The sequence below is a fragment of the Geotrypetes seraphini genome, chromosome 19, assembly GCF_902459505.1.
Source record: "Geotrypetes seraphini chromosome 19, aGeoSer1.1, whole genome shotgun sequence".
NCBI lineage: Eukaryota > Metazoa > Chordata > Amphibia > Gymnophiona > Dermophiidae > Geotrypetes > Geotrypetes seraphini.
In genome coordinates this window covers 35,975,114-36,002,979 of record NC_047102.1, presented here as the reverse complement: position 1 = coordinate 36,002,979, position 27,866 = coordinate 35,975,114, and the positions used below count along the sequence as shown (strand labels likewise).

Below are 27,866 nucleotides of genomic sequence, written 5' to 3'. Positions count from 1 at the left end.
TGCTTTATTGGCTTGACAAATTCTGCAAATGTTGCCAAAGTGGTGCATCAAATATTTAAAAACAGTCATAACAGTGTCAGTGATGATGGAGGCTCTGTTTAATGTACATAGCAGTCCCAGAGAAACTGTCCCGACACTTTGCATTGGTTCTCTCTCTCTCTTTTTTGCATTAGATAAAGGTAATGTACATTTTCCCTCTTTGTGATGTGCGCAGAATTTACATATCTTCTGTCTCCCCTCTTTCTACAAGTTCTGCTATTGCCCTTGTGTGTCTTTCTTCAGGGAGGAAGGGCTACTGGTGGTGAGATCAAATCCCAGTGCTACTCTTTGTGACCCTGGGCAAGTCACTTAATCCTCCAGCTTTGAAATGTCCCCATTCCCCTCCCCCTGTTCCTTTGAGGTATGTCTTTCTCCCAGAACTACCAAGTTACTTTGAGAGGAAACCTGTTGCCCAGTCCTGGTTTTGAACTTAAAATCGCAAAGCAGCATGGGATTTGTAGTCCCCGATCCTGCCCATTGACGACAGTACTGCAGTTCCTATAATGTACCAGGATTTCAGGACTGGCCTAAAATCTTTCTGGAATGGGATAAGTTAGCAGCTCTGTTCCGTCCCCTGTGAAAAGTTAGGCTTTGACACTGAAGGCCACCTTTCAACTTGAAGAAAAAAAACCCCACACCCCATGTTTTTATTATTTATTACACTCAAATGAATTGAGGTAGTATAATACACTTTCCCCCCATTGCGCTAAGCATTTTAGCATGCGCTAACGCGTCCATAGACTAACATGCTCTAATATTTAGGCACATCTTAGTAAAAGGAGCCCTTTGTTTTCTTACATTGGTTGATTAAGTGTATTAAGTACAAATTGCTGTTGATGGTCTACATCAGGGGTGTCCAACTTGCGGCTCGAGGGCCGCATGCGGCCCCGTGAAGTATTTTGTGCGGCCCCGGTCAAAGGCGATGCAGTGTTTTCCTCTGCCGCCCCCGGGTGTTTACCGTCTTGCCGGCTCCCTCCTCTGTCTTGCTGCAGCGTTTGCGCAGCCCCATAAACATTTTTTTCGGCCAGTGCGGCCCAGGGAAGCCAAACGGTTGGACACCCCTGGCCTACGTGAATCTGCATCGAGCTGCTTCCTGGTATGTATGTAATTGTTTGCAATCTTATATGCAGTCTATATTACCGTCAGCTCATACCCAAGGACGGGTAATATCAGCTTTGAAGCAAGTATGTCTGAACAGGACAAGGAATATTGCTTTTTTTTTTCCCTGTGCTGGGCCTTTGTTTTTAAAATAGCAACGGGACATATGCACCTTTAAGAAACTGTTGCGACATCATCTGTTTTGTCAGATGATAGCAGCTTTCTGACGTTGCTATAATGAGCTGATTTTGTGTAGGTTTTTATTGTAATCTGCCTTGGCATAAGGCAGAACAGAGATAATAAACTATAAAACGTGTAGATAACACACTTATTGTTTATTGTTTAATTAGTTTTTTGATTAAACGCTTTATCGATTCTGCAAAGCGTTGTACAAAGCATTAGATAAAATAACATTTCAACAAACATAAATTACAATAAAACATACTTTAAAAAAAAATCTTTAAGACGAACTATTACACATACTAGGTTGTTAAGGACGAACTATTACACATACTGGGTTGTTAAGGACGAACGAACAAAAGACACACTAAGGAAAAAGGGAAGAAATACAATCGCTATAGTAAATGAGAGAAACATTAAGGGTAAGCACGAAAGGGCAGGAATTAATTGAAAAAGGAAGACTAAAATAACTATCAAAATTAAAAATTAGGAAGAAATATAAAATACGAAAGATGAATAAGTCCAAATAATGTTATTTGTGACCAGCTCACATTATAAAAAAATGTTAAATACAAAGAATTTAAACAAGGAAAAATAAGTAGCCATGATATCTACCAATATAAATCCTGCAATTCAGTTGCAGCACTTAAAATGGGGAAGTCAGCAAATTAGAACATTATGGGGCTCATTTTCAAACGAGAAAAATGGCCAAAAAATGTCATAAAAAAAGGCAGATAGACATTTTTGTTGCCGAACCCTTCCAATTTGCTATTTTGAAACCTATTTTCAAGATGGATTTCTATGCTGTTCATCTGCAGTTTGTCTAAAATCTCAAGGGTGTGTATTAGAGGTGGGACTAGAGTGCAGGAATTTTTATTTTTACTTGAATTTTTATTTGTGTTTACATCCAACTCAATATTTTGATTGTGTTATCACCGACTTGGACCCCTGAAGAAGGCTCGTTAGAGTCGAAACACGGAGTGTGTCGGGTCCATTGCTACTAACTGGATCTGCTGCCTTTCATAATAGGTGTACTTGCTTTGAACTTTATCGCACAATAAAAAAAGATTAAGAGCAATGTATTCCACAGCCTTCGTCCTTTTTTGGATTTTTTAAATTTTTTTTACCATAATCGAATATTTAAGAATATGTCCAGGGCACAATTTGGATGTTTAGGGCTAGTTCTGATTTAAAAAAATAATAAGTCATAAAAGAGCCCAAATTGACAAGATGACCACTCGTGGAATGTAAACATGATGCCCCCATGCTTTCTCAGGGGTCACTGAACCCCTCCCATCCCCTTAATGAAACAGTACATACCTGCCTGTTGTGACATTTCTGGCCCTAAACCCTTATCTGTCACCTGTAAAACCAGAGCAGCAGTGCTACCCAAAGCCACACAGAGGTTTAGAACTGGCAGAACCCAGGGCTGTCCTGAAGAGATGCCAAGACAGTCCCCTGTAGCTAAAGGAAAAGAGAATGCTTCAAATGGCTAGAGAAGGAGTTAGAGCACCAAAGCCTTCTCCTTTTCCAGGCAGGTTTGGGTGGGGCTCACAGAAGCTTAAACCTAGCTCACATAACCAAGAGAGAGCAGTGCAGGAAGAGCTTCTTTGGAAGGCTCTCCAGGCCAAACAAAGGCAGAAGGAGTAACCGATGGAGTGGCAAGGAACAGAGCAGCTAAGCCCAACAGAGCCCTGCTACATGGAGGAGGCCATGGAAGACAAAACACCAGAACTGGAGGTACCTGAGTCTATGGAGGTGAACTTAACCATGTCTTACCAGTAACTTTTTGCTTCTCTTGTTTTTTGGTGCTATGGAGAAAAACAACTGCTTAAAGACAGATTTTTTTGAATAATAGGGCGTGGCAGTCAGCCTGCTTTGCTGGAACTATACAAAACTAACTGACAAGGATATTATTGGGATAGGGAACATCCTGAAATGTTTAGCAGAAGAAAAATCAGTATTTCTTCCTGCTCCTAATGAGATAAGTGGTTATGCTGATTTTTGAATGGAACTATTTCTCTTTATATTTAGTTTTTGATGAGACTTATTGATCCATTGAAAATTTCAAAAAAATAAGGAAAATATTAAAAATAGGAGTGAACACTTTCTAACATATTTAGTAAAGTTTGCACTATTGAATTTTACTGAAGGTTTTTGGATCAATGAAAGAAAACCTCCATGCACATTTAAGCCTATTAGAGATTTGATGATCTTTTGGCATGAATTTCTGGTATCCTTTCCTTCAATGAAGCATTTTATCTATCTTTGAAAAACCTCTTTGGAGTAGCTTATAGTTTTTTGTGGGATTTTTCATTTTTGTTATATTTTTGTTTTTGAGTACTCTCCAAAACCAACCCAAATCCCACTGTACCTACATATAAGTGATACATGGAATCATAAGGGCCATTGGTGTGGTGTACAGTTGGGTCCTGTAGGTTATGGGTGAGTTATGGAGGGCTCACTAATATAAGGTGGTTATGGTGAGATGTGTGAAATCCACTGCATTGCTCTGCTGGGATGTCTGTGTGGCCAGTCTACTAAAAAGTCTGGCCCCCTGCTATATCCAAATAGTTTGTTTTGTATGTTTTTCTTTGGGACGTGTATTTTTTTTTTAGATAATGAATTTTTTAGATAGATGAATTCCAAAACAAAAAGAACTGTGAGACCGATGTTCTGGATAAGAGTTTATTGATCCACAAAGTAAAAACCAAGCAATGTAGCTAATGTGCAATGAATGAGTTGTTCCAAACTGCAGACCCACCAAGGGTGCAGACCTCACATTTCTCATTATGCAGCCTCGATGTTCAATATTACGAGTTCGTATCTTCCTTTTTGTTTTTCCTATATAAAGTCTACAAGGGCAGTTAATATATATGTATGAAAAATTGAGCCTATAATTTCCGCCTTTTCTAGGATGTATGAAAGAGATAATGTATAAAGAATGATTGCAATTATGTAAATCCAAAATATGCCAATGTTTTTGAAAAATATTACAAACATCTTTTGACAAATGAGAGTGTCTTAAGGTGTACACAATATCTGGTGACTGTTTATCTCTCAATCTTGTTTTTGAAAGGTCTTTCTGATGATTGAGTTTGGACCTATGGTATCCATCTCTTATATATTTAATTGGGTATCCTCTCCGTATAAATTGAGATGCCATAAACTTTGCTTGATTTCCAAATTCTGATGGTGATGAACAAAGTCACCTTAGCCTCAAAAACTGACTATACGGTAAGTTATTTTAAGTTATAATTAATGGAAACTAGAATATATAAGAGATGGATACCATAGGTCCAAGCTCCGTCATCATGAAGACCTTATAAAAACAAGATCGAGAGATAAAGTTACCAGATATTGTCTGCATCATTTGCATCTCAGCTACATTGAATGAGATTTGTTTGGAACAACTTCACTCATTCCACATTAGCTACATTGCTTGGTTTTTACTTTGTGGACCAATAAACTCTTTTATCCAGAACATCAGTCCCACAGTTATTTTTGTTTTGGATTTCCTTTTTTCTGTGGAACCTTTGGGTGCTCTCTTTATTGTGGGTTTTCACACAAACGCACATCAGCAAAATGGCCATTTTTGAAAAAAACCCAAATTAGGCATTTTGAAAATGGGAATGTTTGATGCTGGATTTTTGTGCATTTTCCACAAAATGTCCAAACTCGACTTTGGACATCATATTGAAAGTGCCCCTTCACGTAACCACAGATTTATCAGCTGAACATTTTTTTTAAATGGAAAGGATCCGAAACAGTGAATTTGTTCATTTGACCCCTTATAATGCATTTACACGGGCGCTTCAAACAAAACAAGCTCTATTGGCAGCAACCTGCTGTCTCATCTGGAGGAACAGTATCCTCTTAAGTTGAATAGATCAGGCCACTGCCACTTTTATGCCACAGAAAGAAACATCTTCAAACAACAATTCCTTCTCCGTTTTCAGAGATGAAAATTACCTACAGTGGGACCAGAGTCAAAAAGTCTCCATAAAGACCAACAAAATCAGACTGTCAATGAATATGTTGGAGCCTAAGGCACATTCTTCTCATGTCTCGCAAATGATATATGATGCATCTTGCAGATCTGAATAACTATCTCACTAGAGATTCTTAACTTTTCTTTCTGAGATTTTATAAATAACTTATGAGGAGATAATAGCCTAGTTCTGGAAAAACTTAGCACTTGCACAGCTCCTTGCTGAAGCCACTTTCTCCAGCGATTCAAAGATGATACGTAATATCAGGCTATCACTGATGTAAGCCCTCCAGAACTTGGATAGCACAGCAGAAACCTCCCCCCCCCCCACGTTAGTCATCTATTTCCCCCAGTCTCTTATCATGATCTCCTAATTTTGTTAATGCCATTTGGGAAAATTTCCAGAACTGAGTAATTGATTCAAGCAAAATGTTCTCAGTCTAAGTGACCATGTTCCAGATATCTCTCGGTGTAAAACTATTGGGGACAGATGCTGGAACTTCAGCTTGCCCAAAATGTGTGGGTTTTTTTTTTTTTGAGAATGGTCTATCTGTACGTTCGGGTGTTTAATTGCCCAGACTACTACTGCATCTGCCTTTAAGCCCTATTCTTGAAAAAAAAAAAAATTGCCCAAGTTCCAAACACCCAAAACAAGACCTTTTAGGCATTGGAGGGACCAGTCCTTCACCTAAAAGCACAATTATTTAACGGCGTCTGTCATAAGCGCTGGTTAGAGAATTGTGGAACTGCCTCTACCCCCCCGCAATGATCGTACAGGAGAGATGCTCAATCTCTCCTGCTGGAATCTACCACGACCCCCCCAAATGACTGCAGCAGGAGAGATGCCCAATCAGGTACTCAAGCAAATTTTCCAGTCTGTCTGGTGAGCTCACACTCCATCTAATGTACCTGGGGTAATGGGGGGGATTAAATGACTTGCCCAGGGTCACAAGGAGCAGCCTGGGTTTGAACCTACAACTTCAGGGTGCCGAGACTGTAGATTTAACCACTGCGCCACTCTAGAAATCAAAATGTAGTAAAAAGTGAGCCAAGTATAGGACAATCAAGCCATTGTGACATCACTGATGAGGTTGGCTTTTAGGCATTGGTGGAATGAGGCATTATGATGTCACAATACCAGCTCTGGTTATCAGAGGCTGAAACCTTTCACACTATTTATTTATTTATTCAGTTTTCTATACCATTCTCCCAGGGGAGCTCAGAACATTTTACATGAATTTATTCAGGTACTCAAGCATTTTTCCTTGTCTTTCCCGGCGGACTCACAATCTATCTAATGTACTTGGGGCAATAGGGGGATTAAGTGACTTGTCCAGGGTCACAAGGTTAAAAATGCCTATGCAGTTTTCAACTATGCTGAATACTCAAAATTAACCTCCTATAGAAACATAGAAATACGATAGCATATAAAGGCCAAATAAGTTATCTAAAACTTCATTAGTTGGTACAGGGGTTCATAAACCTATCCTGGGGGGACCCCCAGTCAGTTGGGTTTTCAAGCTATCACTAATGCATATGCATGAGGCAGATTTGCATGCCTTTCAGCTCTATTATATGCTAAATCTGCCCCGTGCATATTCATTAGGGATAGCTTGAGTGAAACAGGTACACTCCGTAGGGATTCTTGATAAGTGCTGTATTTTCAATTAATGCATTTACCACCCCACCCCCATTTATACTAAATGGCGATAGCGGTTATTATTATTATTAATAATAATAATAACTTTATTCTTTTATACCACCATAATCAAAAGTTCTAGGCGGTTTACATTTAAAGAGGTGGACAATCAGCAAAATACAATAATACAGTAAAAAATGCAAATATTTGTAAAATAGAATTTCAATAATAAAACTCTCATTAAGTAATAAACTTATCGAACAAAGTGGTCTTAATTAATTTCTGAAAACAGCAATAGGATAACATAGCTTGCTGGATACATTTACCTAACCAAGATTGTCGCCTACCAGCTTGAAATGCTAGGGTCCTATCTACACCTATTAATTTTGGGATAAGCAAATAAGTAGAAATTTCTAGTTTCTCTTGATGGTCTATGCAACACAAAATGAGGAAAAAGGTAAGCTGGAGACAATCCCGATAAAAGCTTAAAGCAGATACAGGAAAATTTGAATAACTCTTGCCTCCAAACGCAGCCAATGAAGTAAACGATAATATGGACTAATATGGTGGTTCTTTTTTTTTTTTTAGCAAAATTAATCAAACAGCTGTATTCTGAATTATCCTTAATTTTCTTAGAATTTTTTTGGGTGCTCCTAAATAGATGATGTTACAATAGTCTAAAATAGAAAAAACATCAATAGTCTGAACGATAAAGGATCAAAATTTTTTTTATGGTTAATTTCCACAATGTAAAAAAGCAATCTTGTACCACTAAGTTCGTGTGTTCTGCTAGTGTTCCGCACTGCTCCCAACGCTCATAGGAAATCAGCGTGACTCCCTGCGCTAATAACCGCTATCGCCATTTAGTAAAAGGAAGGGTATATTAGGCAACATGTTTCTTAAGTAAATTTTTAATGTGATCTTCATTTTTGTGAACTTACTTATCACGGGCATCATCATTATTATCTTTCATAGTGCCAAACTTTTGAATTGGCTCACAGAGAAATACAGTGTTGTGCCAGTTCTGGGATAGTTTAATTAAAGTTAGGCACCGTTTGTATAATCGCACTTAGCGGCACCAAATCAACGTAGGTACCAGTAAATTAAGCCAGGATTTTCTTGGCCTAATATACCAGCTGACAAATTAATGGAACAAAGTTCCCCAAATTGATAAAACAGATTAACAGCGGACTTCAAAATATGCTTACATAAGTGCTGAATTTCACTATACACTTCTCCCTCGGTATTCGCGGGGGATAGGGGCAGAGCCAGACCGCAAATGGAGAAAAATTGCGAATAACTTCTGGTCTGGCTCTGACCCATCCCCACCTAACTCACGCCTTCCACCCGGCCTTTCCAGGTGGTCTAGCGGGCTTTCGGGGCAGGAGCGATCTTCCTACCATATATGGGTAACACATCGGGGGGAGGGGGGGGGACAAAAAGTAAAAACAAGGGATGTGGACATTTTTGTGGTAACATAAGAATATCCTTATTTTAAAATGGCCACATAGAGATCCATACAAAGTAGAGGGGTAGCCCAATGGTTAGTTTGCCAGGATGAGAACCAAAAGACCCAGGTTCAAACCAATTTCATCTGTTCATGATTTTTTTTTTTTTTTAAATTATGAGCCTTCCAGGGACAGAAAAAAATGCCAGCTGTTTCTGAATGTGCACCATTTCAGTAACCGTCAGGCTTGCAGGTTTCTTCTACATCTTTGGATGGATCACAGTTTTTAAAAATTCACAAAGAGCTGAAATGACATCTAAACCTGGGTCCCTTGACACTCAGCCTGCTGCAAGTAACCATTAAGCTACTCCTCAGATCTGCATATTAAGAAGTTAATTTTCAAAACATTTTGGAATCATTTATTGTACTTCATCCCCTTTATCCTTTGCATGCACATCAAATTTTAATAAAAACTTGAAACTTGTCCAATTCAAAATTTGGACATTTCGTTTGATAAAATGGATGTTCATTCTAAATGTAGCCAGCACTTAAGTTGTCCATTACTCATGCATTTAGAACATGCAGATTGGTAGATCCTCTTTTAATATATTTGAGAAATGAATGTTCATATGCAGGAAACCAACTTGGACTTTCATATTCTGAGCTGGATGTTCTTTCTATAATGCCACGCCATGTGTTCTTTGCATTTTTTTTGCAACACAAAATCTTTTTTTTGCAAACACAAATCTTCTTGATTGATCCAGTGGTGCAAAATTTAACCTTATCCTTCTTTAATCACTATTATCTCCCTACACAGTTGATAACATCATCGATTTATTCATTTGCCCATCAAGCCTAGCATCCTGTTTCCAACAGTGGCCAACCCAGGTCCTAAGTACCCAGCTAGATCCCAAAGTAATAAAACAAATTAGGAACAAGCAGTGGATTTCCCCAAGCCATCTCAACAATGGCCTATGGACTTCCTTTTTAGGAATTTATCCAAACACTTTTTAAACCCCGCTAAGCTAACTGAGCACAGTTTTGCCTAGGGTATACATAATACATAAATTACCTGCCTTATTCTTTCCCAGCTAACAAATAACTGAAAAGACTGAAACATTGAGTCTTTAGCCTGGGATGGTCATGTCCATCCTGTGATCTACTGCTGTGTCAGTCTATATTTGCCTTTCCGGTCCCAGGTGATGCCAAAATGGATTGAGAAGAAGAGGAAAGATGTTAAAACCATTCCATAAACCTAGAGAGAAAGAGAGGGTAATGTAAATGGGTATGGGGAGACCAGAAATGTTTCTCTATACAACAATTTCCCAACTAAGCCAAAATTTCTCCAGTTCACACTATATAATTCACTACTGGGGAGAGGGACACAGAAACTGGAGTATTGAGTCCTACAGAAATGCAATCCATGCAGTACATTCAAAATTAGGTTGCTTACCTGCAACAGGGGTCAGTGACTAATATGTTTATGGAAGTTGAAGTTGGGTAGAACTAGGGAGAGGTGGGGCAGGGCTAGAATGTTGAAATGGGGTATGACAGTGAAAGTTAATATCCTTGAAGTGGGAGGGAACACCGATGTCAGCAGTAAATGGATAGTGGGGCCACGTTTGAACACAGCAGGTCATGAGATCAATGGAAGTCGTAGCAGCCATTTTGAGAATGGAGTTGGCATGGGCAAGCTGGTAAGATGAATGCTTGGTTAAGTGAAATGGTATTAAAAGCTTCCTCCTACCAATTCTTTAGAAAATCTGTACAGACTAATATATTTGATAAATCCGTTACCTCATAATGCATTTCTTATATCTCTTTTATTACCTGTATTTACTGTATTTGAGTTCTTCTCTTACTGTAAACCGCTTAGAACTGTTTTGGTATAGTGATATATATAAATAAAGTTATTATTATCATCCACGTCTCTCCTGCCCATGCTGGCTCCAATCTCAAAATGGCTGTTGCTATCTCCCTTGACAGTGTTGACAACCATTTTGACTGAGGGTTGTTTCTGCAAGACTAGGTCTCGTGCCCTTTTGCTTTTAGACCTTCGATGAGCCTTTTCATATGCTCATAGAATTTTTAGAGAATTTTTAAAGTTTGCATTTTCAACACTGGAGTGACACCTAGTGGACCTACAGACACAGCCCTGAAGCAAGCCTCCACCTGGGGGCCGAAACATGGACCGTGTCGGGTCATTGGCTGGACTCTTTCAACATAAGGACATTACGTCCATAGGACTTGACATATGTACTTTTATTTATGTGATTTTTTATATGCTTTGAGTTTATTAAAATATAATTTGCTTGTCCCAAGCTTGACATGCTTTCCTTCTGTAGGTCACTAGATCACCAGAGTTTGTAAGGTAGGCCTGACAGGGGGAGGTACTTGGCTAAGGGGAGATTTTGTTCAAAGGGGTTAGAAGTGGGGCCTGCTTTTGTTCAAAGGGGAGGAGCAGCGAGGCTTGCTTTTGTTTGAGGGTGGTACTGTGCTCTACCATTTTTGGTTTTGCCATTGGCTTTGGCTGAAACTGTAAAGCAGATTTGGTTTCAGTTAAACTGAAAAAAAAATCAGTTTTGGTCGCCCTCTACATTCAAGAAAAGGAGGGGTAAAATGAGGGTTACTAGATGTCTGGGAAAATCTGAACATGTCCTCTTTTTAGAGGACTGTCTGGATGTCTAGAGCAGACATGGGCAACTCCGGTCCTCGAGGGCCGGAATCCAATCGGGTTTTCAGGATTTCCCCAAAGAATATGCATGAGATCTATTTGCATGCACTGTTTTCAATGCATATTCATTGGGGAAATCCTGATAACCCGATTGGATTCCGGCCCTTGAGAACTGGAGTTGCCCATGTTTGGTCTAGAGGGATTTCCAAAACCCGGAAGTTTGTCTAAGTTTTAAAAGACCCTGAGCTCAGGACCATGTCTGGCTATCCTCTGCACATGCGCGGACATCAACGTGATGATGTTACATGCATAAGCGCATGTGTGTGATATAATCGCATCGACCTCCGCACATGCACAGAGGACATACAGACACAGCCCCGAGCTCAGGGAAGGTTTGTGTAGAGGTGGGGCTGAGCATGGAGCGGAGCGGGACCAGAAAATTCATTTTGAATTTTTCTCTGTTGAAAAAACTATTGAGATCCTTGAAATATAAGATAAGTCAGTAATCTCTTGAATTTCTTGGAATAACGAACTCATATTTGGAGTTGAAACCTATATTGCATTTGTGCCAGAGAACATGTTCTAGAGTGCTGTCCTTTAGAAGAACTATATATATGGCAACATGCATGATAATAATAATAATAATAATAATAATTTATTTCTTATATACCGCCAAAGCCGTAGAAGTTCGAGGCGGTTTACAATAAAAAAGGGCTGGACAATCAGCGAATGGGTACAATCAGAGAAAGGGTACAGTCAGCAAATACAATCGGTGAATGGGAACAATCCGCAAAATAGATACAATTAATAGATGTAAGTAGGGGAGCTGGAACAGTATAAGGGGTTAGAAGTAAGGTGAGCGGGAGGGAGGAGAAAGGAGATCTAGTGGGCAATGGTAGGGTAGGGGTCTTGGGCTACAAATCGGTTAAATGTGTTCAGTTGGTAGATGAAAAGTCCTGGAAAGGAGCATGTTGGAAGTAATCCGGTTATCTATAAGTATCCTGATGAGACTACACTAATTGCCTTTAGAAGAGAACACACTTCCTGCTGAAGAAACTTTTGTTGAGAAGGATTAGGGACACATTCTGTAGTAGGACGGGAGGTGGGAGTTTCTTGAAGTAAAGACAAAGTTTCTTGAGAAATAATCTCTAAAACCTAAAAGGCTACAATCATTGACCGATGTTTCTTGAAGAAAACGAGACAACCTCCCATCAGCAGGTTGGGAGACACTGGAACAAAACTGGCTTTGATTGAGAAGGACGTTGAGAGAGACACAACCCTGAGCTTCTCCTACCTCCTTACTCACTGTCAAGGCCTTTGCTGCTATGGTTGCCTTGGTCTACAATATTGCAAGTGATGCTTGCAGTGGTAATAAAATTGTTTCCAGAACTGAATGAATTATGGCTTTCTAAAGGCATGTGACTAGTCAGATGTTAGCACAGGTAGTCTGACCAGTAATAACCATCTCCATCTCGTTCACGTTCACCTCTTCTTCAAACAAATTTTCACCTGAGAATTGCGGATTTGCAAGTTTCTCAGAAATACTGTCCTGAAGAGCAGAAGTCTTGCTCCAATGGCTATTAATGAGGTGTGTGAAGAGGTAATAAACATGCTATACATCAATCTAATTAAGTGCTTTTTATGCTTTTCAATTTTGTATATATTTTCCATGAAGCTAACCTTCAATGATGAGGTAATGGAGGTTACATATTGGCTGAAATTTTGCCTGCCACATATAACTGGTGTACAGTACAAATATTCATGAGATGAGCATACAAATCTGAAATGCTACCTGTCCAATGGGCCAATGTTTATTGTCGTTTCATAAAGATGCAAGTTGGTAATGCCGAGTGTTTAGTGGACCTTGCGTTCTAAATCAAGTTTCCTGGATATTGGAAGTCCTAACAAAGATGCCTGCTACACATGGGACTATAAGTCCTGAAGTAGCCTCTAGACTGGCATGATGACCACCTCCACTGGTGCTTCCAGTTACTTCAAGAGGTCATACATATCTGTGCTTTCCCTAGGAGAGAGGGGTCACTGTATATTACTCAATACTACCAGATGTGGTAGGCTGGAGATCTTGCTTAGCAGTAGAGAAGACTATAACTCTTAAAGTTTCTCTAGTTGGGCTTCTTTGTCTTATATTGGAGCCATTATTGTAACTTCTGCAAATTCAGCAACAATCTCTGACCATCTTAAATGTTTAGCTCCAATTTTCCCTCTGGGACACCCCTGTACACATGAAACATTTCAGGAAATCATGTCTGGGGCTTAGAAAACTCAGACAGACTTTATGGTAATTAGGAACAGACATTACCCCTGTTACATTTGGGACATCTTGTGAAATCACTTCAAACCATCTGTGGAAATATAAGTGAGGCAATATGGAATTCAATTCCAAAATATAAAATTTCCATCAGATGGGGACCTCACTTATGCAGGGGTAACAAAAATAACAATATAAACTTTACATATGGCAGCATGCATGATAAAACAAAATACCATGTTCATGTGCCCAGTTAGTAGAGAAGATGAAAAGTACTGGAGAGGAGCATGTTGGAAGTTAGGCAGCATGTGGACACATAAGCGTGTAAATAACATAATCCGGTTATGCATTATCTGTAAGTATCCTGATGAGACTACACTAATTGCCTGGAAATGGAAGATCCATTTCAAGATTGTGACCCTTACTTGTAAGACATTAAGCAATGGAAACTCGGATGCATTATCCTCTATTCTCAGAATTTATTGTCCTCAACACCCCTTAAGATCTGAGGAGTGGTTTTTGCTGGATGTCCCCTCTTTTAAGCATATTCAATTGGACAATACTTATCCCTCATGCACCAACTAGAGTCTTTAGATCTGCCACACAACATCTTTTCTACGTCCCGTCACTTGACATACAACAATGTTTTCAGTCACTGCTCTGCTTATATGGAACGCATTAAATCCCATTGGCTCCCAATCTCACATTGTATCACTTATAAAATAATATTGTTGACATTCAAAACTAGACAAACCGGGCAACCAGAATTCATTAATCGACTCCTTATACCCCACTCCACCCAACTTACCAAAATTTACTCATAATCCCCTCATTAAGTGTTATTAATACAATGAGAAATTGCATTTTCTTCGCCACCGCCCCCACATTATGGAACTCAGCATCAGCTTATATTTGAGAAATTAATTCATTAAACAAATTTAAATCCAGCTTAAAAACTATGGGGCTCATAATCAAAACAGAAAAACGACTAAAAAGCAGCACTTGGACGATCAGTAACAAAAAACGTCCAAGTGCAAATAATCGAACAGGGTTTTAGACGTATTTAAAAATGACTTAGGCCTTCACAGTGCTGCTGAATGACCAGAGCTAAAAGGGTTATTTTAGGAGGAGTTGTGAGGGCAGGATGTGGGCCGTCCTAGACTTAGCCGTTCTGTATGTATAACCGAAAGTTTTACAACACTGCCGAGACGGAACTTGGACGTTGTGACTTAGGTCATCTAAAACCAGGTCTAAGTCCACAAAAGGTATCCAAAGTGACCAGATAAGCACTGCAGACACAATGTACAGACCCCCACAAACAGCCCCAGTGATCACTGACCCCTCCCCCCCCATAAGAACTTTACATATCTGCCTCTAGAACATCAGCACCTGGAAACCTAGCATAGGAAAGCCTAGTAGAGCTGCACAGAGGTGGCTTAAGTGGTCTTGGGGGTGGGTTAGTGAACCATGGAGAGGAGGACCCAGGCCCATAAGCCACTCTAATCACTACATTCATGGAGAAACATATGCACCCCCAAAAACCCCCAAACCCTTTTGTACTGCCATATAAGTGGCTCCTGCAGCCATAAGGGCTATTGGGGTGGTAGATAGGTGGGTCTAGTAGATTCTAGGGGTGTTTTGGGGGGTTGTTGTGAGATGTTTATGTAGTACCCTTTTTGTGAAGTTCACAGCAGTGCCCTGTAAGGTGCCCCACTACTCTGTTGCCATATCTGGGTGTCCAGTCCCTTACTTTTCTTGCCCCTCCCACGTCCAAAAGGTCTTTTTCTAGGCGTTTTTGACTTGGATGAATTTTTGGACAAAAATGGGGTATAAAGATGGATGATTTAGCGATCTGGAAGATCAGACTGATGGACGTACAGTTGGAAGATTTTCGGATGTATTTTTTGAAAATGGACTTTTTCCCGTGTCTGACTTTGGATGACTTGTGAGTAAGGCCAAAACAGACTTAGACGTTTCTTTTGATTATGCTCCTCCACACTTTTTGAAGATGCTTTTGCAGTGCAACTGTCCTTTTAAGGATGTTCTCTTTTAACCAAATAGTAGAATTTTCTTCTGACCAGCCTTTCTGCTCATGCAAAAACTGCAGTGTCCATCCTCTTGTTTGTTCTTTCCTTTCAAAAATATTGTAGTTCTTCCCCCTCCTTTTTATGCCAGGACATTCGTCTGTTTTAAGGTTTAGTTTTTTTGTTGTTGCTGGTTTTGTTTTTTAAAACTTTGATGTTATTTGAATATTTGATGTCATTTTATTATTCTGTTTTAATTGTCTTTACCCTACTCAAATGTATTATGAACGTTAGCCACTTTGAAACTTTGAAAAGGTGGGATAACAAAATTTAAATAAGCTTGAAACGTGTCACATTCTTATTAGAGATGAGCAGGGTGAAAGTCTGAGGTGTACTGTGATGACACCGTTCTTTGTACACAGGAACTGTCCACCCACTGCGTACATAAATCCCCCAACCTCCCTCATATCGCACTCCTCAGCAACAGACATAGACAGAAGCTGTAGAGACAAAAGTAGGTTACCGTAAAAGGCAGCAAGATAAGCAACAGCCCCGAGATAAAGCTCATGTGCCTCTTCAGAAATCCTTCCAGGGCCTGCAAGCAGTCCTAAAATGAGACATGAGGTCCGTGAGTGTAAAGCACAATTGAAACCAGCTGTGCCTGCAAAACCAGGTTCTACCATACGTATGCATGTCTAGCTATAGAACAAAGATATACCGTATATACTCGAATATAAATTGAGACCCCCATTTTTTCCCCCCAAAAGGAGGAAATTTGGTTGACTTGAATATGAGTCGGGCGGCTTAATATTCAAGTGCCCTCCCCTTTCAGGCTCTGCACCCAACCCCCTCCCTGCCAGGCACTGCATACTGCCCCTTTCCCTCCCTCCTTCCCTGCCCTGTCCATCTTACCTCCTCTGCCACTGTAATCCCGGTGGTCCAGAGGTGTAGCGGGCAGGAGCAAGCTTTCTGCACTCTTGCCCCACTGCTAACCCGGTTTGTCGCTGCCACAAGTTCCGTCTTCAGCCGCTGAGCGGTACCGAACGAGAAAGCGCTTTGGCACTGCTGAGCGGCTTCCTGAATGGCTCCCATGAATTTTCGTGAGCATATTTGAGTATATATGATATCTTATTTTTAAAAGCCATTTCTTTCTAATACAATACGCCAGTGTTTCTCAACGTGGTCCTGGAGTACCCCCTTGGCAGTAAGGTTTCAGGATACCCACAATGAATAGGCATAAACTTGATTTGCATACACTGCCTCCATTATTTGCAAATTTCTTTCATGCTTATTCATTGTGAATATCCTGAAAACCTGACTTTGAAGATGGTGCTCCAGGACCGAGTTGAGAAAGACTGCAATACAGCACAGCCAGATTTTAGACTGTGCTTTTAACAGCCCTTCTTTGATTCTCTCCTGCCTTCTCAGTGACATTAGGGTAGTATAATGAAAGGACAATACTGCCTTTAGACACCCAGGGTTGCCGTGAATCTCTCAGCCTTCATTTCTAGGTTCCAGACTAGTGAAACTCAGAAGACTTCTCCACCTTAACTCTTAGAAATCATTGAAGAGCATTCAGCCAAGGAGGTCCCACTCATCCTCTCTGGGGACCGTTTATGTGACTCTGAGATCCCGTCAGCCACACATAATACAGGACAGCCCTGACTTTACAGAGGGAACTGTCCTGCAGCCGTGCTTTCAGATCACATTTCACCCTGTGCACTGAACATATCCTGACTCCTAGGATTACTTTAAATATAAACCATTGTTATATACTGTTTCTGTGGCTCATGTTTTGTTTTTTCTGTCAGAGCCATCTGCTCTCTGTCCCTTCTCCACTATATCACACTGCTGATGTACCTCAGGGACTCATCTACTCGGTGTCTCCTGTGCCCCGCTCTTACCTCTCCTCCCTCTAAAGTATCTGGACACATCTCCTGTTCAGAGATTTTTCCATGTCTGAACCATGACGTCTTCCCACAGCACTGAAACTGAAATAGGAAAATAGAAGTAATCAACTTACCACTTCTTGGATGGTGTATGTTTATGTAAATCATTCTTCCACTATCATGACATCGTTACACATTACCTCCTTCCATGTATAATCCACAAATTAAAGTAGAAACAGAAAGGGGAGTAAAGCATTTGATGGAATTCCTCTCCCAGTGCAATGGATACAATTTTTAAAAGGTTTAGGTGCTTCTAAACTTGCCAAATTAAAAATGAGTAAGGTTGAACATCAAATTTAGGAACTTAGGGCAAATGAGAAGAAACACATGCAAAGTAGGCAGGGACGTGATTCACAACACAAATTTCATGATCCGACTGGGCTGGCCGATCAACGCAAGAAGCGACTGTTGGGGACCAGTCGAAAATGTCTTTCCGACTCTCCTGCTCTGCCCCGATCTGTCTCCTGCCTGCTCACCCCGAATGCCGCCCTGCTCTGTCCCCTCACTGTGAGCCCGTGGTTTTAACCCACGGGTTTTAAGCGGGATAAAACCACGGGCTCAATTAAGAAAAAAAAAAAATCTATGCCGGGCCCGGAGGTCCAGTGCATGCGTAGACCATCCATCGAGCGATCAGGGCAGGCAGATGGAGGGGTTCCTCCGATCGCTCCCATCTGCATATTGGGGTTTCGAGAATTCATCGGACGTGCCCGGATCGGGCCCGATCGGGCAGGTTCGTGAATCTAACCCTTAATTTCTGCAGGGACTTTAGTAATGAGAGTCTGTCTTACAGAACATTTTGTTCCATATTGAGAGTATTTCTGAGATCTTTTTCACCACAATTTTTGCAATTATTAAACCTCACACCATTACTAAAAAGGCGCATTGGTTGCCCATAAATCAAAGAATTACCTTTAAAATAGTCCTAATGACCTTCAAAGTCCAAATCTCTCAAGCTCCTCTATTTTTAGAAAAAGCACTCATTCCTTACACCCCTTCAAGAACTCTTAGATCATGGGACAAAAACCTTCTTTCAGTGCCATCTTTGAGGGTCGTCAATACTCGTCGGAACACAATTTTCTCAGTTATGGCACCACAAATCTGGAATTCATTACCAGCATATTTGAGGGATGAAAAAAATGTAGATAAATTCAAAGGTAAACTAAAAGGCTTTCAGTTCAAAGATGCGTTTGAATCTTAGGAAAGCAATCGTGGCTTCCTGACTCTATTAGACAGATAGGCCAGCTACAACTATTTCGTAAAGCCCTGAAAACTTTGCTGTTCTCACAATATTTAAACGGCTTAACTACAGTATCAACGAAATGGTAATAATACAGCCCTTACTTTTCTCAAGCTTTTCCTTTTATGTCAGGGGTGTCAAAGACCCTCCTCAAGGGCCACAATCCAGTCAGGTTTTCAGGATTCCCCCAATGAATATGCAGTGCGTGCAAATAGATCTCATGCATATTCATTAGGGAAATCCTGAAAACCTGACTAGATTTCGGCCCTCGAGGAAGGACTTTGACACCCCTGTTCTATGTACTCTAGTCTTAATTATATGTGAACCAAGTCGAGCTCCATTGGGAGATGACCCGGTATATAAACCGAAGACTAGATTAGATTAGATTACATCCCTACCTTGTATTAAAACCTTTTCCTCTTTCCTAAAACAATTGTAGTGCTTCCCTTTCTTCTCTTGTTTAATTATCATGTCTATATAATTGTATATTATTTTAAGTAGTCTATTTTCCTATTATTTTTAAAATGTACATCGCTTTGAAACTTTGCAAAAGCCATCCAATCAAATTTTAAATAAACTTGAAACTTGAAATGGATCTAAGCTTAAAAACAGTAGTCCTAATTTTATGTGGTGAATTAACCAAGTACTGGTCTGAATATTGGCTGGGCCTGGTTAACTTCCAAATTTGCGGTCATACCCAGCTATTCAATGGCAGGAGTCACACATGCCCCAGCATCTTCTGACTGTCCCCTCAATCAAAGATCTTTTCTACACTCAAAACACCATCTTCTCCACTACGGCCCCTTCCCTCTGGAATGCCATGCCGTCACACCTCTCTTGATAAATTCAAAACCTTTTTATTCCAAGATGCCTACCAAAATACAAATTAGATCTCTTCTCCAGCCAGCCTCAATGATCAATATGAACCGCTTTTAAGAAGTGACCTTCCTTCCCCTCCCCTTCTTACCACCCTTTAATTTTTATTTTAACTTTGATGTATTTTTGAATTTTCCCTCTCTCGAGCACCTCCTGTATTAATCCTTGTCCTCCCCATTGTCTTTGTCCTGCCCATTTACAACCCTATTTTTAGTTTAACTATTTTAAACTTTTAGTTTAGCATTATAAACTGACCAGATATCTGTCTATCAAACTGTAAATAAACTTGGAAACTTGGAATATTTGGGTTAGTTCAGCCCGTAGCTGGAAGTGGCACGCCAGCCGCTTACCGCTGCAGGCTAAATATTGGGTCCTAAGTAGAAAGCGGGAGGGAAGCCTGAGTTGCCAAGATTTATCCAGGTAACTCTCAGTTTTACTTGAACAAATCTTTTAAATACAATCCTAATGGTCATTACATAAGATCATCAGAATTGCCATACTGGGGCAGACCAAAGATCCATCAAGCCCAGTATCTGTTTCCAACAGTGGCCAACCCAACCTTTGGCATTCTCATTTTCAAAGAATTAAGCCCAATAGCATGAAGTGGCTACCAAAATGCTGGATGAGCTCAGTATGAAAGTGGGAAAAGTGTTCCCTAACTTTCTGGCTGCAAATAGACTCACTGCGTTGTGAATGGACATGAGCTCCTGTCTCCTGATCATGGAGATGTTCCTCAGAACTTCATCATACACAAAATCATAAACATCTAGTATTGTGTCTTCCACCTGCAAAAGGGAAACATACAGTTAATTGGCTGCTCTATTCAGAAGGTAGAAATTCAACTGGAAATGTGCCTGTTTGCTATTGTGGTACAACCAACATGCACACTCCCTCCTGCCATTGGCCCACTTCCTCCCTCCCCCCCCCCCGCTGAACTTATGGCAGAAGGGATGCCCACTCCCTCACCGAAATTCCTCCTTGCCTGTCCACCTGCCGAACTTATGACAGGAGGGATGCCCACTCCCTCCTGCCATCGGCCCACTCTCCTCTGCCGAACCCTTCCACGCAGAACTTAGATATGGCAAGAGGGATGCCCACTCCCTCCTTCCGTTGGCCTCCCATGCCATCACCCACCCTCCATTGCCCCGTACCTTGAAGTTGGGAGCATGAGGGGTGCTCAGTCCCTCCTGCTCCTCTGGCCTCCTCCTGTGCCACGCAGGCCTTAGGCCCTGCCCCAGTGTATCATGTGATGCCTGAGGTGCCTGAGCCAATCAGGGCCTTAGGCCCTTTCCTGTGCATCATATGATGCACTGGGGTGGGGCCTAAGGCCTGCATTGCGCAGGAGGAGGCCAGAGGAGCAGGAAGGACTGAGCAGCCCTCCTGCTCCCAACTTCAAGGTATGGGGGAGGGGTCTGGAGGGGGAAGGGGCATCCAGTGTTTGAAGGGAGTGGGCATCCCTCCTGCCATTTTATTCGGGGGTGGGGGGAGTGAGCGGCTTCGTGGCAGTAGGGAATGAGCATCTCTCCTGCCATTTGTTTTAGGGTTGACGCGTTTGCCAGAGAGGAGAGGCGCGATTATCGGGGTCGTTGCGGGAGGGCCATTGGCAGCAGTGGGGTTTTTTTTTTCCATTTTTCCATTAATACATGCAAAATATCTGTGCCATTAAAAAAAATTAAAAAAAAACCCCGGCAGACCTGTTGGTAACACAGTTACCAACAGTTCTACTACAGTCGTGTTGTAGGATCATAACACCCAATGCAAAATAGCCAAGCAAATGTTAGTGAATAATCCTCTAGAGCAGGGGTGTCCAACCTGCAGCCCCGTGAAGTATTTTGTGCGGCCTCGGTCGAGGGCGATGCAGTATTTTCCTCTGCTGCTCCCGGGTGTTTACCGTCTTGCCAGCTCTCTCTTCTGTCTTGCAGCAGCGTTTGCGTGTTTGTGTGGCGCTAGAAACATTTTTTTCGGCCAATGAGGCCCAGGGAAGTCAAAAGGTTGGACACCCCTGCTCTAGATCCTGATTTTACAAAGCCGGGATATACATGTCTACAGTCTAAAAATGCACTGCTTTCATGGTATGCTAATAGATCTCATGCATATTCATTGAGGAAATCCTGAAAACTTGACTGGATTGCGGCCCTCGAGGGGGGACTTTGACACCCCCTGAAGTTAGCTGGACCAAATCAACAAAGTTTCTTTTGCGTTCTTCTCAAGTTGACCGACTAGGAGGCAAGCTTTTTGCTGCTTGGGCCCCTCACTGTGGAATATGCTTCCAGCCACCATAAGCAAAATCACAAGTTAGATAGGCTTTCACAAAGCTTTGAAGACATGGTTGTTTAGTACTTGGTTTTCATCTTAGTTTCGATACTGAGAAGTTAACATATCTATTATTTCTGTTCAATTTTAGATTATTCTTTCTTTTTTTCTCTTTCCCTAATAGGGTTAATATTAGTTTGTTTATAATCTGTAACAAAGTAACATAGTAGATGACGGCAGATAAAGACCCAAATGGTCCATCCAGTCTTGAAACAATTAGTTTAATTTTATTGTTGGATTTGTACATTTTTTTTTCTTTTTTAATGTAAACCGTTTTAATACATTGTGATGCGACTAAGATGGTTAAGGGGCTGGAGGAGCTGCCATACAGCGAAAGATTAGAGAAACTGGGCCTCTTCTCCCTTGAAAAGAGGAGACTGAGAGGGGACATGATCGAAACATTCAAGGTACTGAAGGGGATAGACTTAGTAGATAAGGACAGGTTGTTCACCCTCTCCAAGGTAGGGAGAACAAGAGGGCACTCTCTGAAGTTGAAAGGGGATAGATTCCGTACGAACGTAAAGAAGTTCTTCTTCACCCAGAGAGTGGTAGAAAACTGGAACATTCTTCCGGAGGCTGTTATAGGGGAAAACACCCTCCAGGGATTCAAGACAAAGTTAGACAAGTTCCTGCTGAACAAGAACGTGCGCTGGTAGGGCTAGTCTCAGTTAGGGTGCTGGTCTTAGACTAGAGGGCCGCCGCGTGAGCAGACTGCTGGGCATGATGGACCACTGGTCTGACTTAGCAGTGGCAATTCTTATATTCTTATGCGATAAATGATATATCAAATAAGTAATCCAATCTAATCCAAGGATATCTGGCTCTTTGGCAACGCATGCATATTTGCAAAATGGCTAATATACACATGTTTTGAAATAATGGAGCATACCAGTTTATGTTGCCGTATTGTGTCCACTGATTCCGTTGACCATGATGGTCGAGATGCATTTGACCAGTGCATATACCTCTGTTCCTGACTGCATTTCAGAATAGGCTCTAGGTTAATAATAATAATAATAACTTTATTCTTCTATACCGCCATAGTCAGACGACTTCTAGGCGGTTCACATCGAAGAGAGCTGGACAATCAGCGAATTACAATGTACACATTATAAGATTGTAAGATTATAAGAGTATGACATGTTATACAAGAATAGATATAATACAATTGTTGGAATTTTTAGTTTAGCTTCTGTTTAGGAGATAAATCTATCGAACAATGCAGTTTTAATTTCTTTCCTGAAGGCGCCGTAAGTCAACCTAGCTCCATTAATGTAGTTGCCTAACCAAGACTGCTGTTTACTTGCTTGGTAGACCCTGTCCTGAAATACTAGTGGTAGCAGAACTTGCGATATCCAGGTTGGAAGGTCTGATTTCTGCTTATTACATCCTTTTTTAAAAACTGCTCCAGGCATGTTGTCAACATTTCATGCTCACACATCGCTGTCTGCATTTCACGTACAGATTTGCTAGGCATAAATGACAGTGTTCCCATGACCAGAATGGAAAACAAAATAGGTTAAGAGGGGGCATTTCAATAAGAAAGCGGCCCAGAGGCCTTTGCTTTCAATATTGTGTGTTTAATGTACAGCGCTGCGTGCGCCTGGCAGAGCTATAGAAATAATAAATAGCAGTACTTAGATACTATGTCTGTTACAAACTCAGTACAACTCATCCTCCAATCCCCCTCCCCCCACCCAAAGTTCCTTCCCACAGGGATCAATTCTTATTAACTACCTCATCTGTCAAGCTGATTGATCAGACACTAGGGCATCAAAGTGCCAGGATTCATATCATAAAGCTTCTATTTCTTTACAGATTCAATAGCAGAGCCCAGGAGCACATCTCATGGCCTTCTCTGACGGATACCATCTATCATTCAGAGACAGCAGGGGAAGCGGAGCCAGAGAAATAAGCTGGCAGTCTTTGGAAGGTACCCTATACTGTGCTGAGTTTTAAGGAGAGCAGCATAACCCGCAAAGGTTTCTGGTTTTTCTTCTGGGATTTGGTTTAGCTTTGAATTCATGTCCTGAATGTATCTGGCCAATAGAAGATTTATTGCATAACAAAAAAACAGATATTCTGGGAAAGTGCATGACACATGAAAGACCTTTGTGGGGCCCCTTGAAATAAGATTGAAGATAAGAAGCCAAACTAGCACAAAATGGACGACATATACCAATAAAAATAAGATGAAAATGGTGAGGCCAATATTCAAAAATATTTATCTTCTAAATTTAGGCTCCTAAGTTAGGCATTTATACTTGTGATCCAAGGTTAGTGATTTGGAAGAAAAGAGATTTCCCTAATTTTCCAGTGAAGATAATGCCTTTTAACGAGGGGAAAGATAGTTTAAGTTTTGGGATGGATCTGGTAGTATCAGGTCTCACAGAATTCCAAGATAGTGGAATTAGAGAAGGAAAAGTGCCAAGATAAATAAATCCGTAATCGGGGACTAATTTAGCCAGCCAAGGTCAGTGTTTACAAAACTGCTGACCACCACCGGCTGAATACTGATCCAGCCTGCTAAATATTGGGTCCTTGAGCAGGGGAGGGCTTCAATGGCTGGGAGGGTGTAGATGGGCTGGAGTAAGTCTTAACAGAGATTTTGGCAGTTGGAACCCAAGCACAGTACTGGGTAAAGCTTTGGATTCTTGCCCAGAAATAGCTAAGAAAAAAAAAAAAAAAAAAAAAATTTAAATTGAATCAAGTTGGGCAGACTGGATGGACCATTCGGGTCTTTATCTGCCGTCATCTACTATGTTACTATGTTAACTCTGAAATTAAAATGCATTTTGAGCTGAAAATTTGGGGGTCGATATTCAGAATAATTGAAGCGAGCAGGAGAGGCTCCTGCCCACTCAATCCGCACTCAGTGGCCTGGCCGCTGATATGGAGCTGCACTTAACCAGGTAGTACCCCTTTTGTGCACTCTCTGGTTAGTGGTGGGGCAGCCTGGGGGTAGATCTGGGGAGCATCTGGCAATTATAGAAGCACCGTACATATTAGCTAAGCAGGCACATAACGGGCATTCTCATCTTTGTCTGCTTGACCAGTCCGTGTATAACTTCTAGATCCCAGAATGACCCCACAATACATCGATAAAAAATGGGAAAGTACAGTGGGATGACATGATCAAATTTACACACACACCCTACCAATCTAATTGCTGAAATTTTAATGTCTGAAGCTTGCACATCTCCGCAGATGCCAGCCCAATCAACATAAGCTAAATCAGCTACAAATAGGGTAAGCAGGAGAGTCACAAATGATTTACGATCAACCAATTCCCTCACAACTCGCAGCTTCCAAAGTGTGGCATATCCACATGGAACTAAAGTATCCACCTGAGAGGAAAATGACAACTTCCCATCAATCGTTACTCCCAAATATCAAAATGATTTTACACCTGGAAAAGCGTGTCCAAAAAGATCTACTGATGGATAGGAAGCATGACCCCCATTATGTAGCCAGCATACCACTGTCTTTTCAACACTTAACATCATATGGTGAGTGCTTCACCGACCTTTTACAGCTGTAAGACAACTCTGAAGGGAAGACAAATCTATGGACGCTCTCTATACCTCAGCGATCAATAACAAGTCATCAGTGTACATATAGTGTAGGGGCTGAGTCCAAATTCTGAACACAGACCAATCAATGGACAAACAAATAAATTAGACAAAATGGGAGGCATTTTATAGAATTGTGCTAAGCGTTGTTATTTTTGGTGCCAATTTTATAAGCTTCATATATAGAATACGGCTCATAGTGGCCAAAGGAATGCTGGGTTATGTAGAGCAGTGGTTCCCGACCCTGTCCTGGACGACCACCAAGCCAGTCGGGTTTTCAGGATAGCCCTAATGAAAATGCCAGGAAGTTCTGCTTCACACAGCGGGTGGTGGACACCTGGAACACTCTCCCGGTGGAGATTGCTGCGGAACCCACCATTCTAGGATTTAAGGGCAAGTTAGATGCACATCTCCTCGGAAGGCAAATAGAGGGATACCGATGACTAAGTTTTTGCCAGGTCGCACCTGGCTGGGCCTCCGCGTGAGCGGATCACCGGACTTGATGGACCCAGGGTCTGATCCGGTGATGGCAGTTCTTATGTTCTTAGTAGTATAAGAGTAATTTGAGCATAGGGATGGGTGGGCTGAGGGGAGGGTGGATGGGCAGAGACAGATAGTAGTTTGCACTTTAGTGAAAGGACCCATATTTTATACAGAACTATTTTGGTGCAACACCTGCATGGTTTTTTGGGGGATTTTGTGTTTTTTTTTTTAAACTTTAAATGCTTTATTCAATTTTTTGTGTGCAAATACATGTACTCACCAAAGTGCTGTGTTCCTGTCTCCAGAACATGACTTGGATCAGGGAACAGAAAACCAAGGCAAAGCAGAGAAATCCCTGCAGGGCAGGAGAGAGAATTGTCACTCACATATTTTATTCCCATGAGTGCTTCCCACATATTCCCAGGCACGTAGAACGTTTCTGAAAGGATAAGATAGACAATGAAGAACTAGACATGGGGTGAAGCTTAACTATAAATATACAACTGTATGCAAATATTTAGGCCCTCTCCTTCCCCAATCAGTGAACAGAAGCTAAGATAGCCTTTCCATAGTACAATGTTAGACATGGTATATTTCTGTAAATGTTAATGCATAATTGGTATTTATTTGCTAATTTTAACAGATTGAAAATAATAAAAAGTTGACAGTGGTGGGACAAAAATTTGGACAGCCATCCAATTGGTCCACAAGTCCTTGATACAGGATAAGACAACCATGGTTAGTGTAATGAAAGTCAGGCTTGGGTCCTGTTACTTTTTGCCTTCTCTGCATATTTTTGCTCTAGAGAGAAATTTCCCAGACCAGTACAAGAAGACATGTTATTCTGCATATGTTCTTATGAGTAATGTATAGTACAGGAAGATAGTGCTAGGTTAAGTGCCTAATCACAGACGCCTAGCCATGCCTAACCACGCCATTAAAAACCAATTTAAAAATCATTATTTTAATTGTCAATTTAGCTTGCATGTGGATATCAGTGTGGCACCTAGCAATGCCTACGTTGAGGCGACCTCCAATGACTAGTTGAAAAGTAGGTTTGGTTGACTCAGGCATCACTAGGCATTGAGGGGCATTTTCGATAGGACGTCTAAGTCTGAGTTTGGACGTTTTGGAAAAAAACAACCAGAAGTCCAGTAGAGAAAATGTCCATATTCATAATGGCAAGATGTCTATCTTTTTTTTTGAAATGATCTATCTAGATGTTTTGACCCTTAGTATGTCTATCTTTTTTGGCCATTTTTGAATACAAAGATGTCCAAATGAAGCAATTGGGACGTCCAAGCAGCCAGTCCAAGGGGGGGGGGGGGGGAGGAGGGGGTACTGCAGTGAATGTCATATTTAAAAGTCCCAGGAACACGTCACTATAATCTGCTAATATTTTATGGTGAGCCCTCCATAAACACCACCCAAAACTTACTGTACCCATACCAATAACAGCCTAACGTCAATGTAGGTGTGTTTAGGGGGTAGAGCTGACTTTAGACATCACTAGACTCCGCTATGAATGATTCTCCCAAAATCTTAGGCACCAGAAATATAGGTCTTTAAAATCCTGATCTACATTACTGGCGCCTAAGATTTTTTCTTAGATTCCGGTAGCTGCGATTATGTTAACAGCACCTAAGTATGACTGACATATGGCCGACGCTGTTTTTCTAGACCAGGGGTGCCCAACGCGTCGATCGCGATCGACCAGTAGCTCAGGAAGGCAACGCGAGTCGATCGCGGAGCCTATCCCGGGCTCTGTGATAGACTCGTGTTGCCGTCCTGATCTACGGGCCGATCAGCCTTCCTCTCCAGTTTTCTTTCTCCCTAGGGCCTTTTAGCTGGGCGATCCGCCCAGCTGTCATCTGCCGCTGCTGAACAAAAAACCGGGTCCTGCCTTCGCGGAAACAGAAAGTAGGCAGGACCCGGCAGGAAGAAGAACAAATGCTTGTCTCCCGCATTAGCCCGTAGCGAACGCTTGCTTCAGGGCTCTCAACATGTGCGTGCCGGCTTCTCTTCTCTTCCCTCCGAAACCGGAAGTTATGTCCGGGGGGGGGGAGGGGAGAAGG

At 41.4% G+C, this 27,866-nt stretch overlaps 1 protein-coding gene across 5 annotated transcripts in view; it reads right to left on the bottom strand.

The window, feature by feature from the left end:
- Window positions 1-8,519: 8,519 nt before the first annotated feature.
- TSPAN32 (tetraspanin 32) overlaps window positions 8,520-27,866 on the bottom strand; it is a 55,306-nt gene continuing 35,959 nt past the window's right edge. For all 5 annotated transcript variants that reach the window (XM_033928730.1, XM_033928728.1, XM_033928729.1 and 2 more), the window contains 5 exons: window positions 26,072-26,146; window positions 20,107-20,208; window positions 17,266-17,352; window positions 15,885-15,968; window positions 8,520-9,649 (listed from right to left, as the gene is read on the bottom strand). In XM_033928730.1, coding sequence (XP_033784621.1) covers window positions 9,554-9,649; window positions 15,885-15,968; window positions 17,266-17,352; window positions 20,107-20,208; window positions 26,072-26,146 — 444 coding nt within the window. In that variant the 3' untranslated portion in view covers window positions 8,520-9,553. The remainder of the gene's footprint in view (window positions 9,650-15,884; window positions 15,969-17,265; window positions 17,353-20,106; window positions 20,209-26,071; window positions 26,147-27,866) is intronic.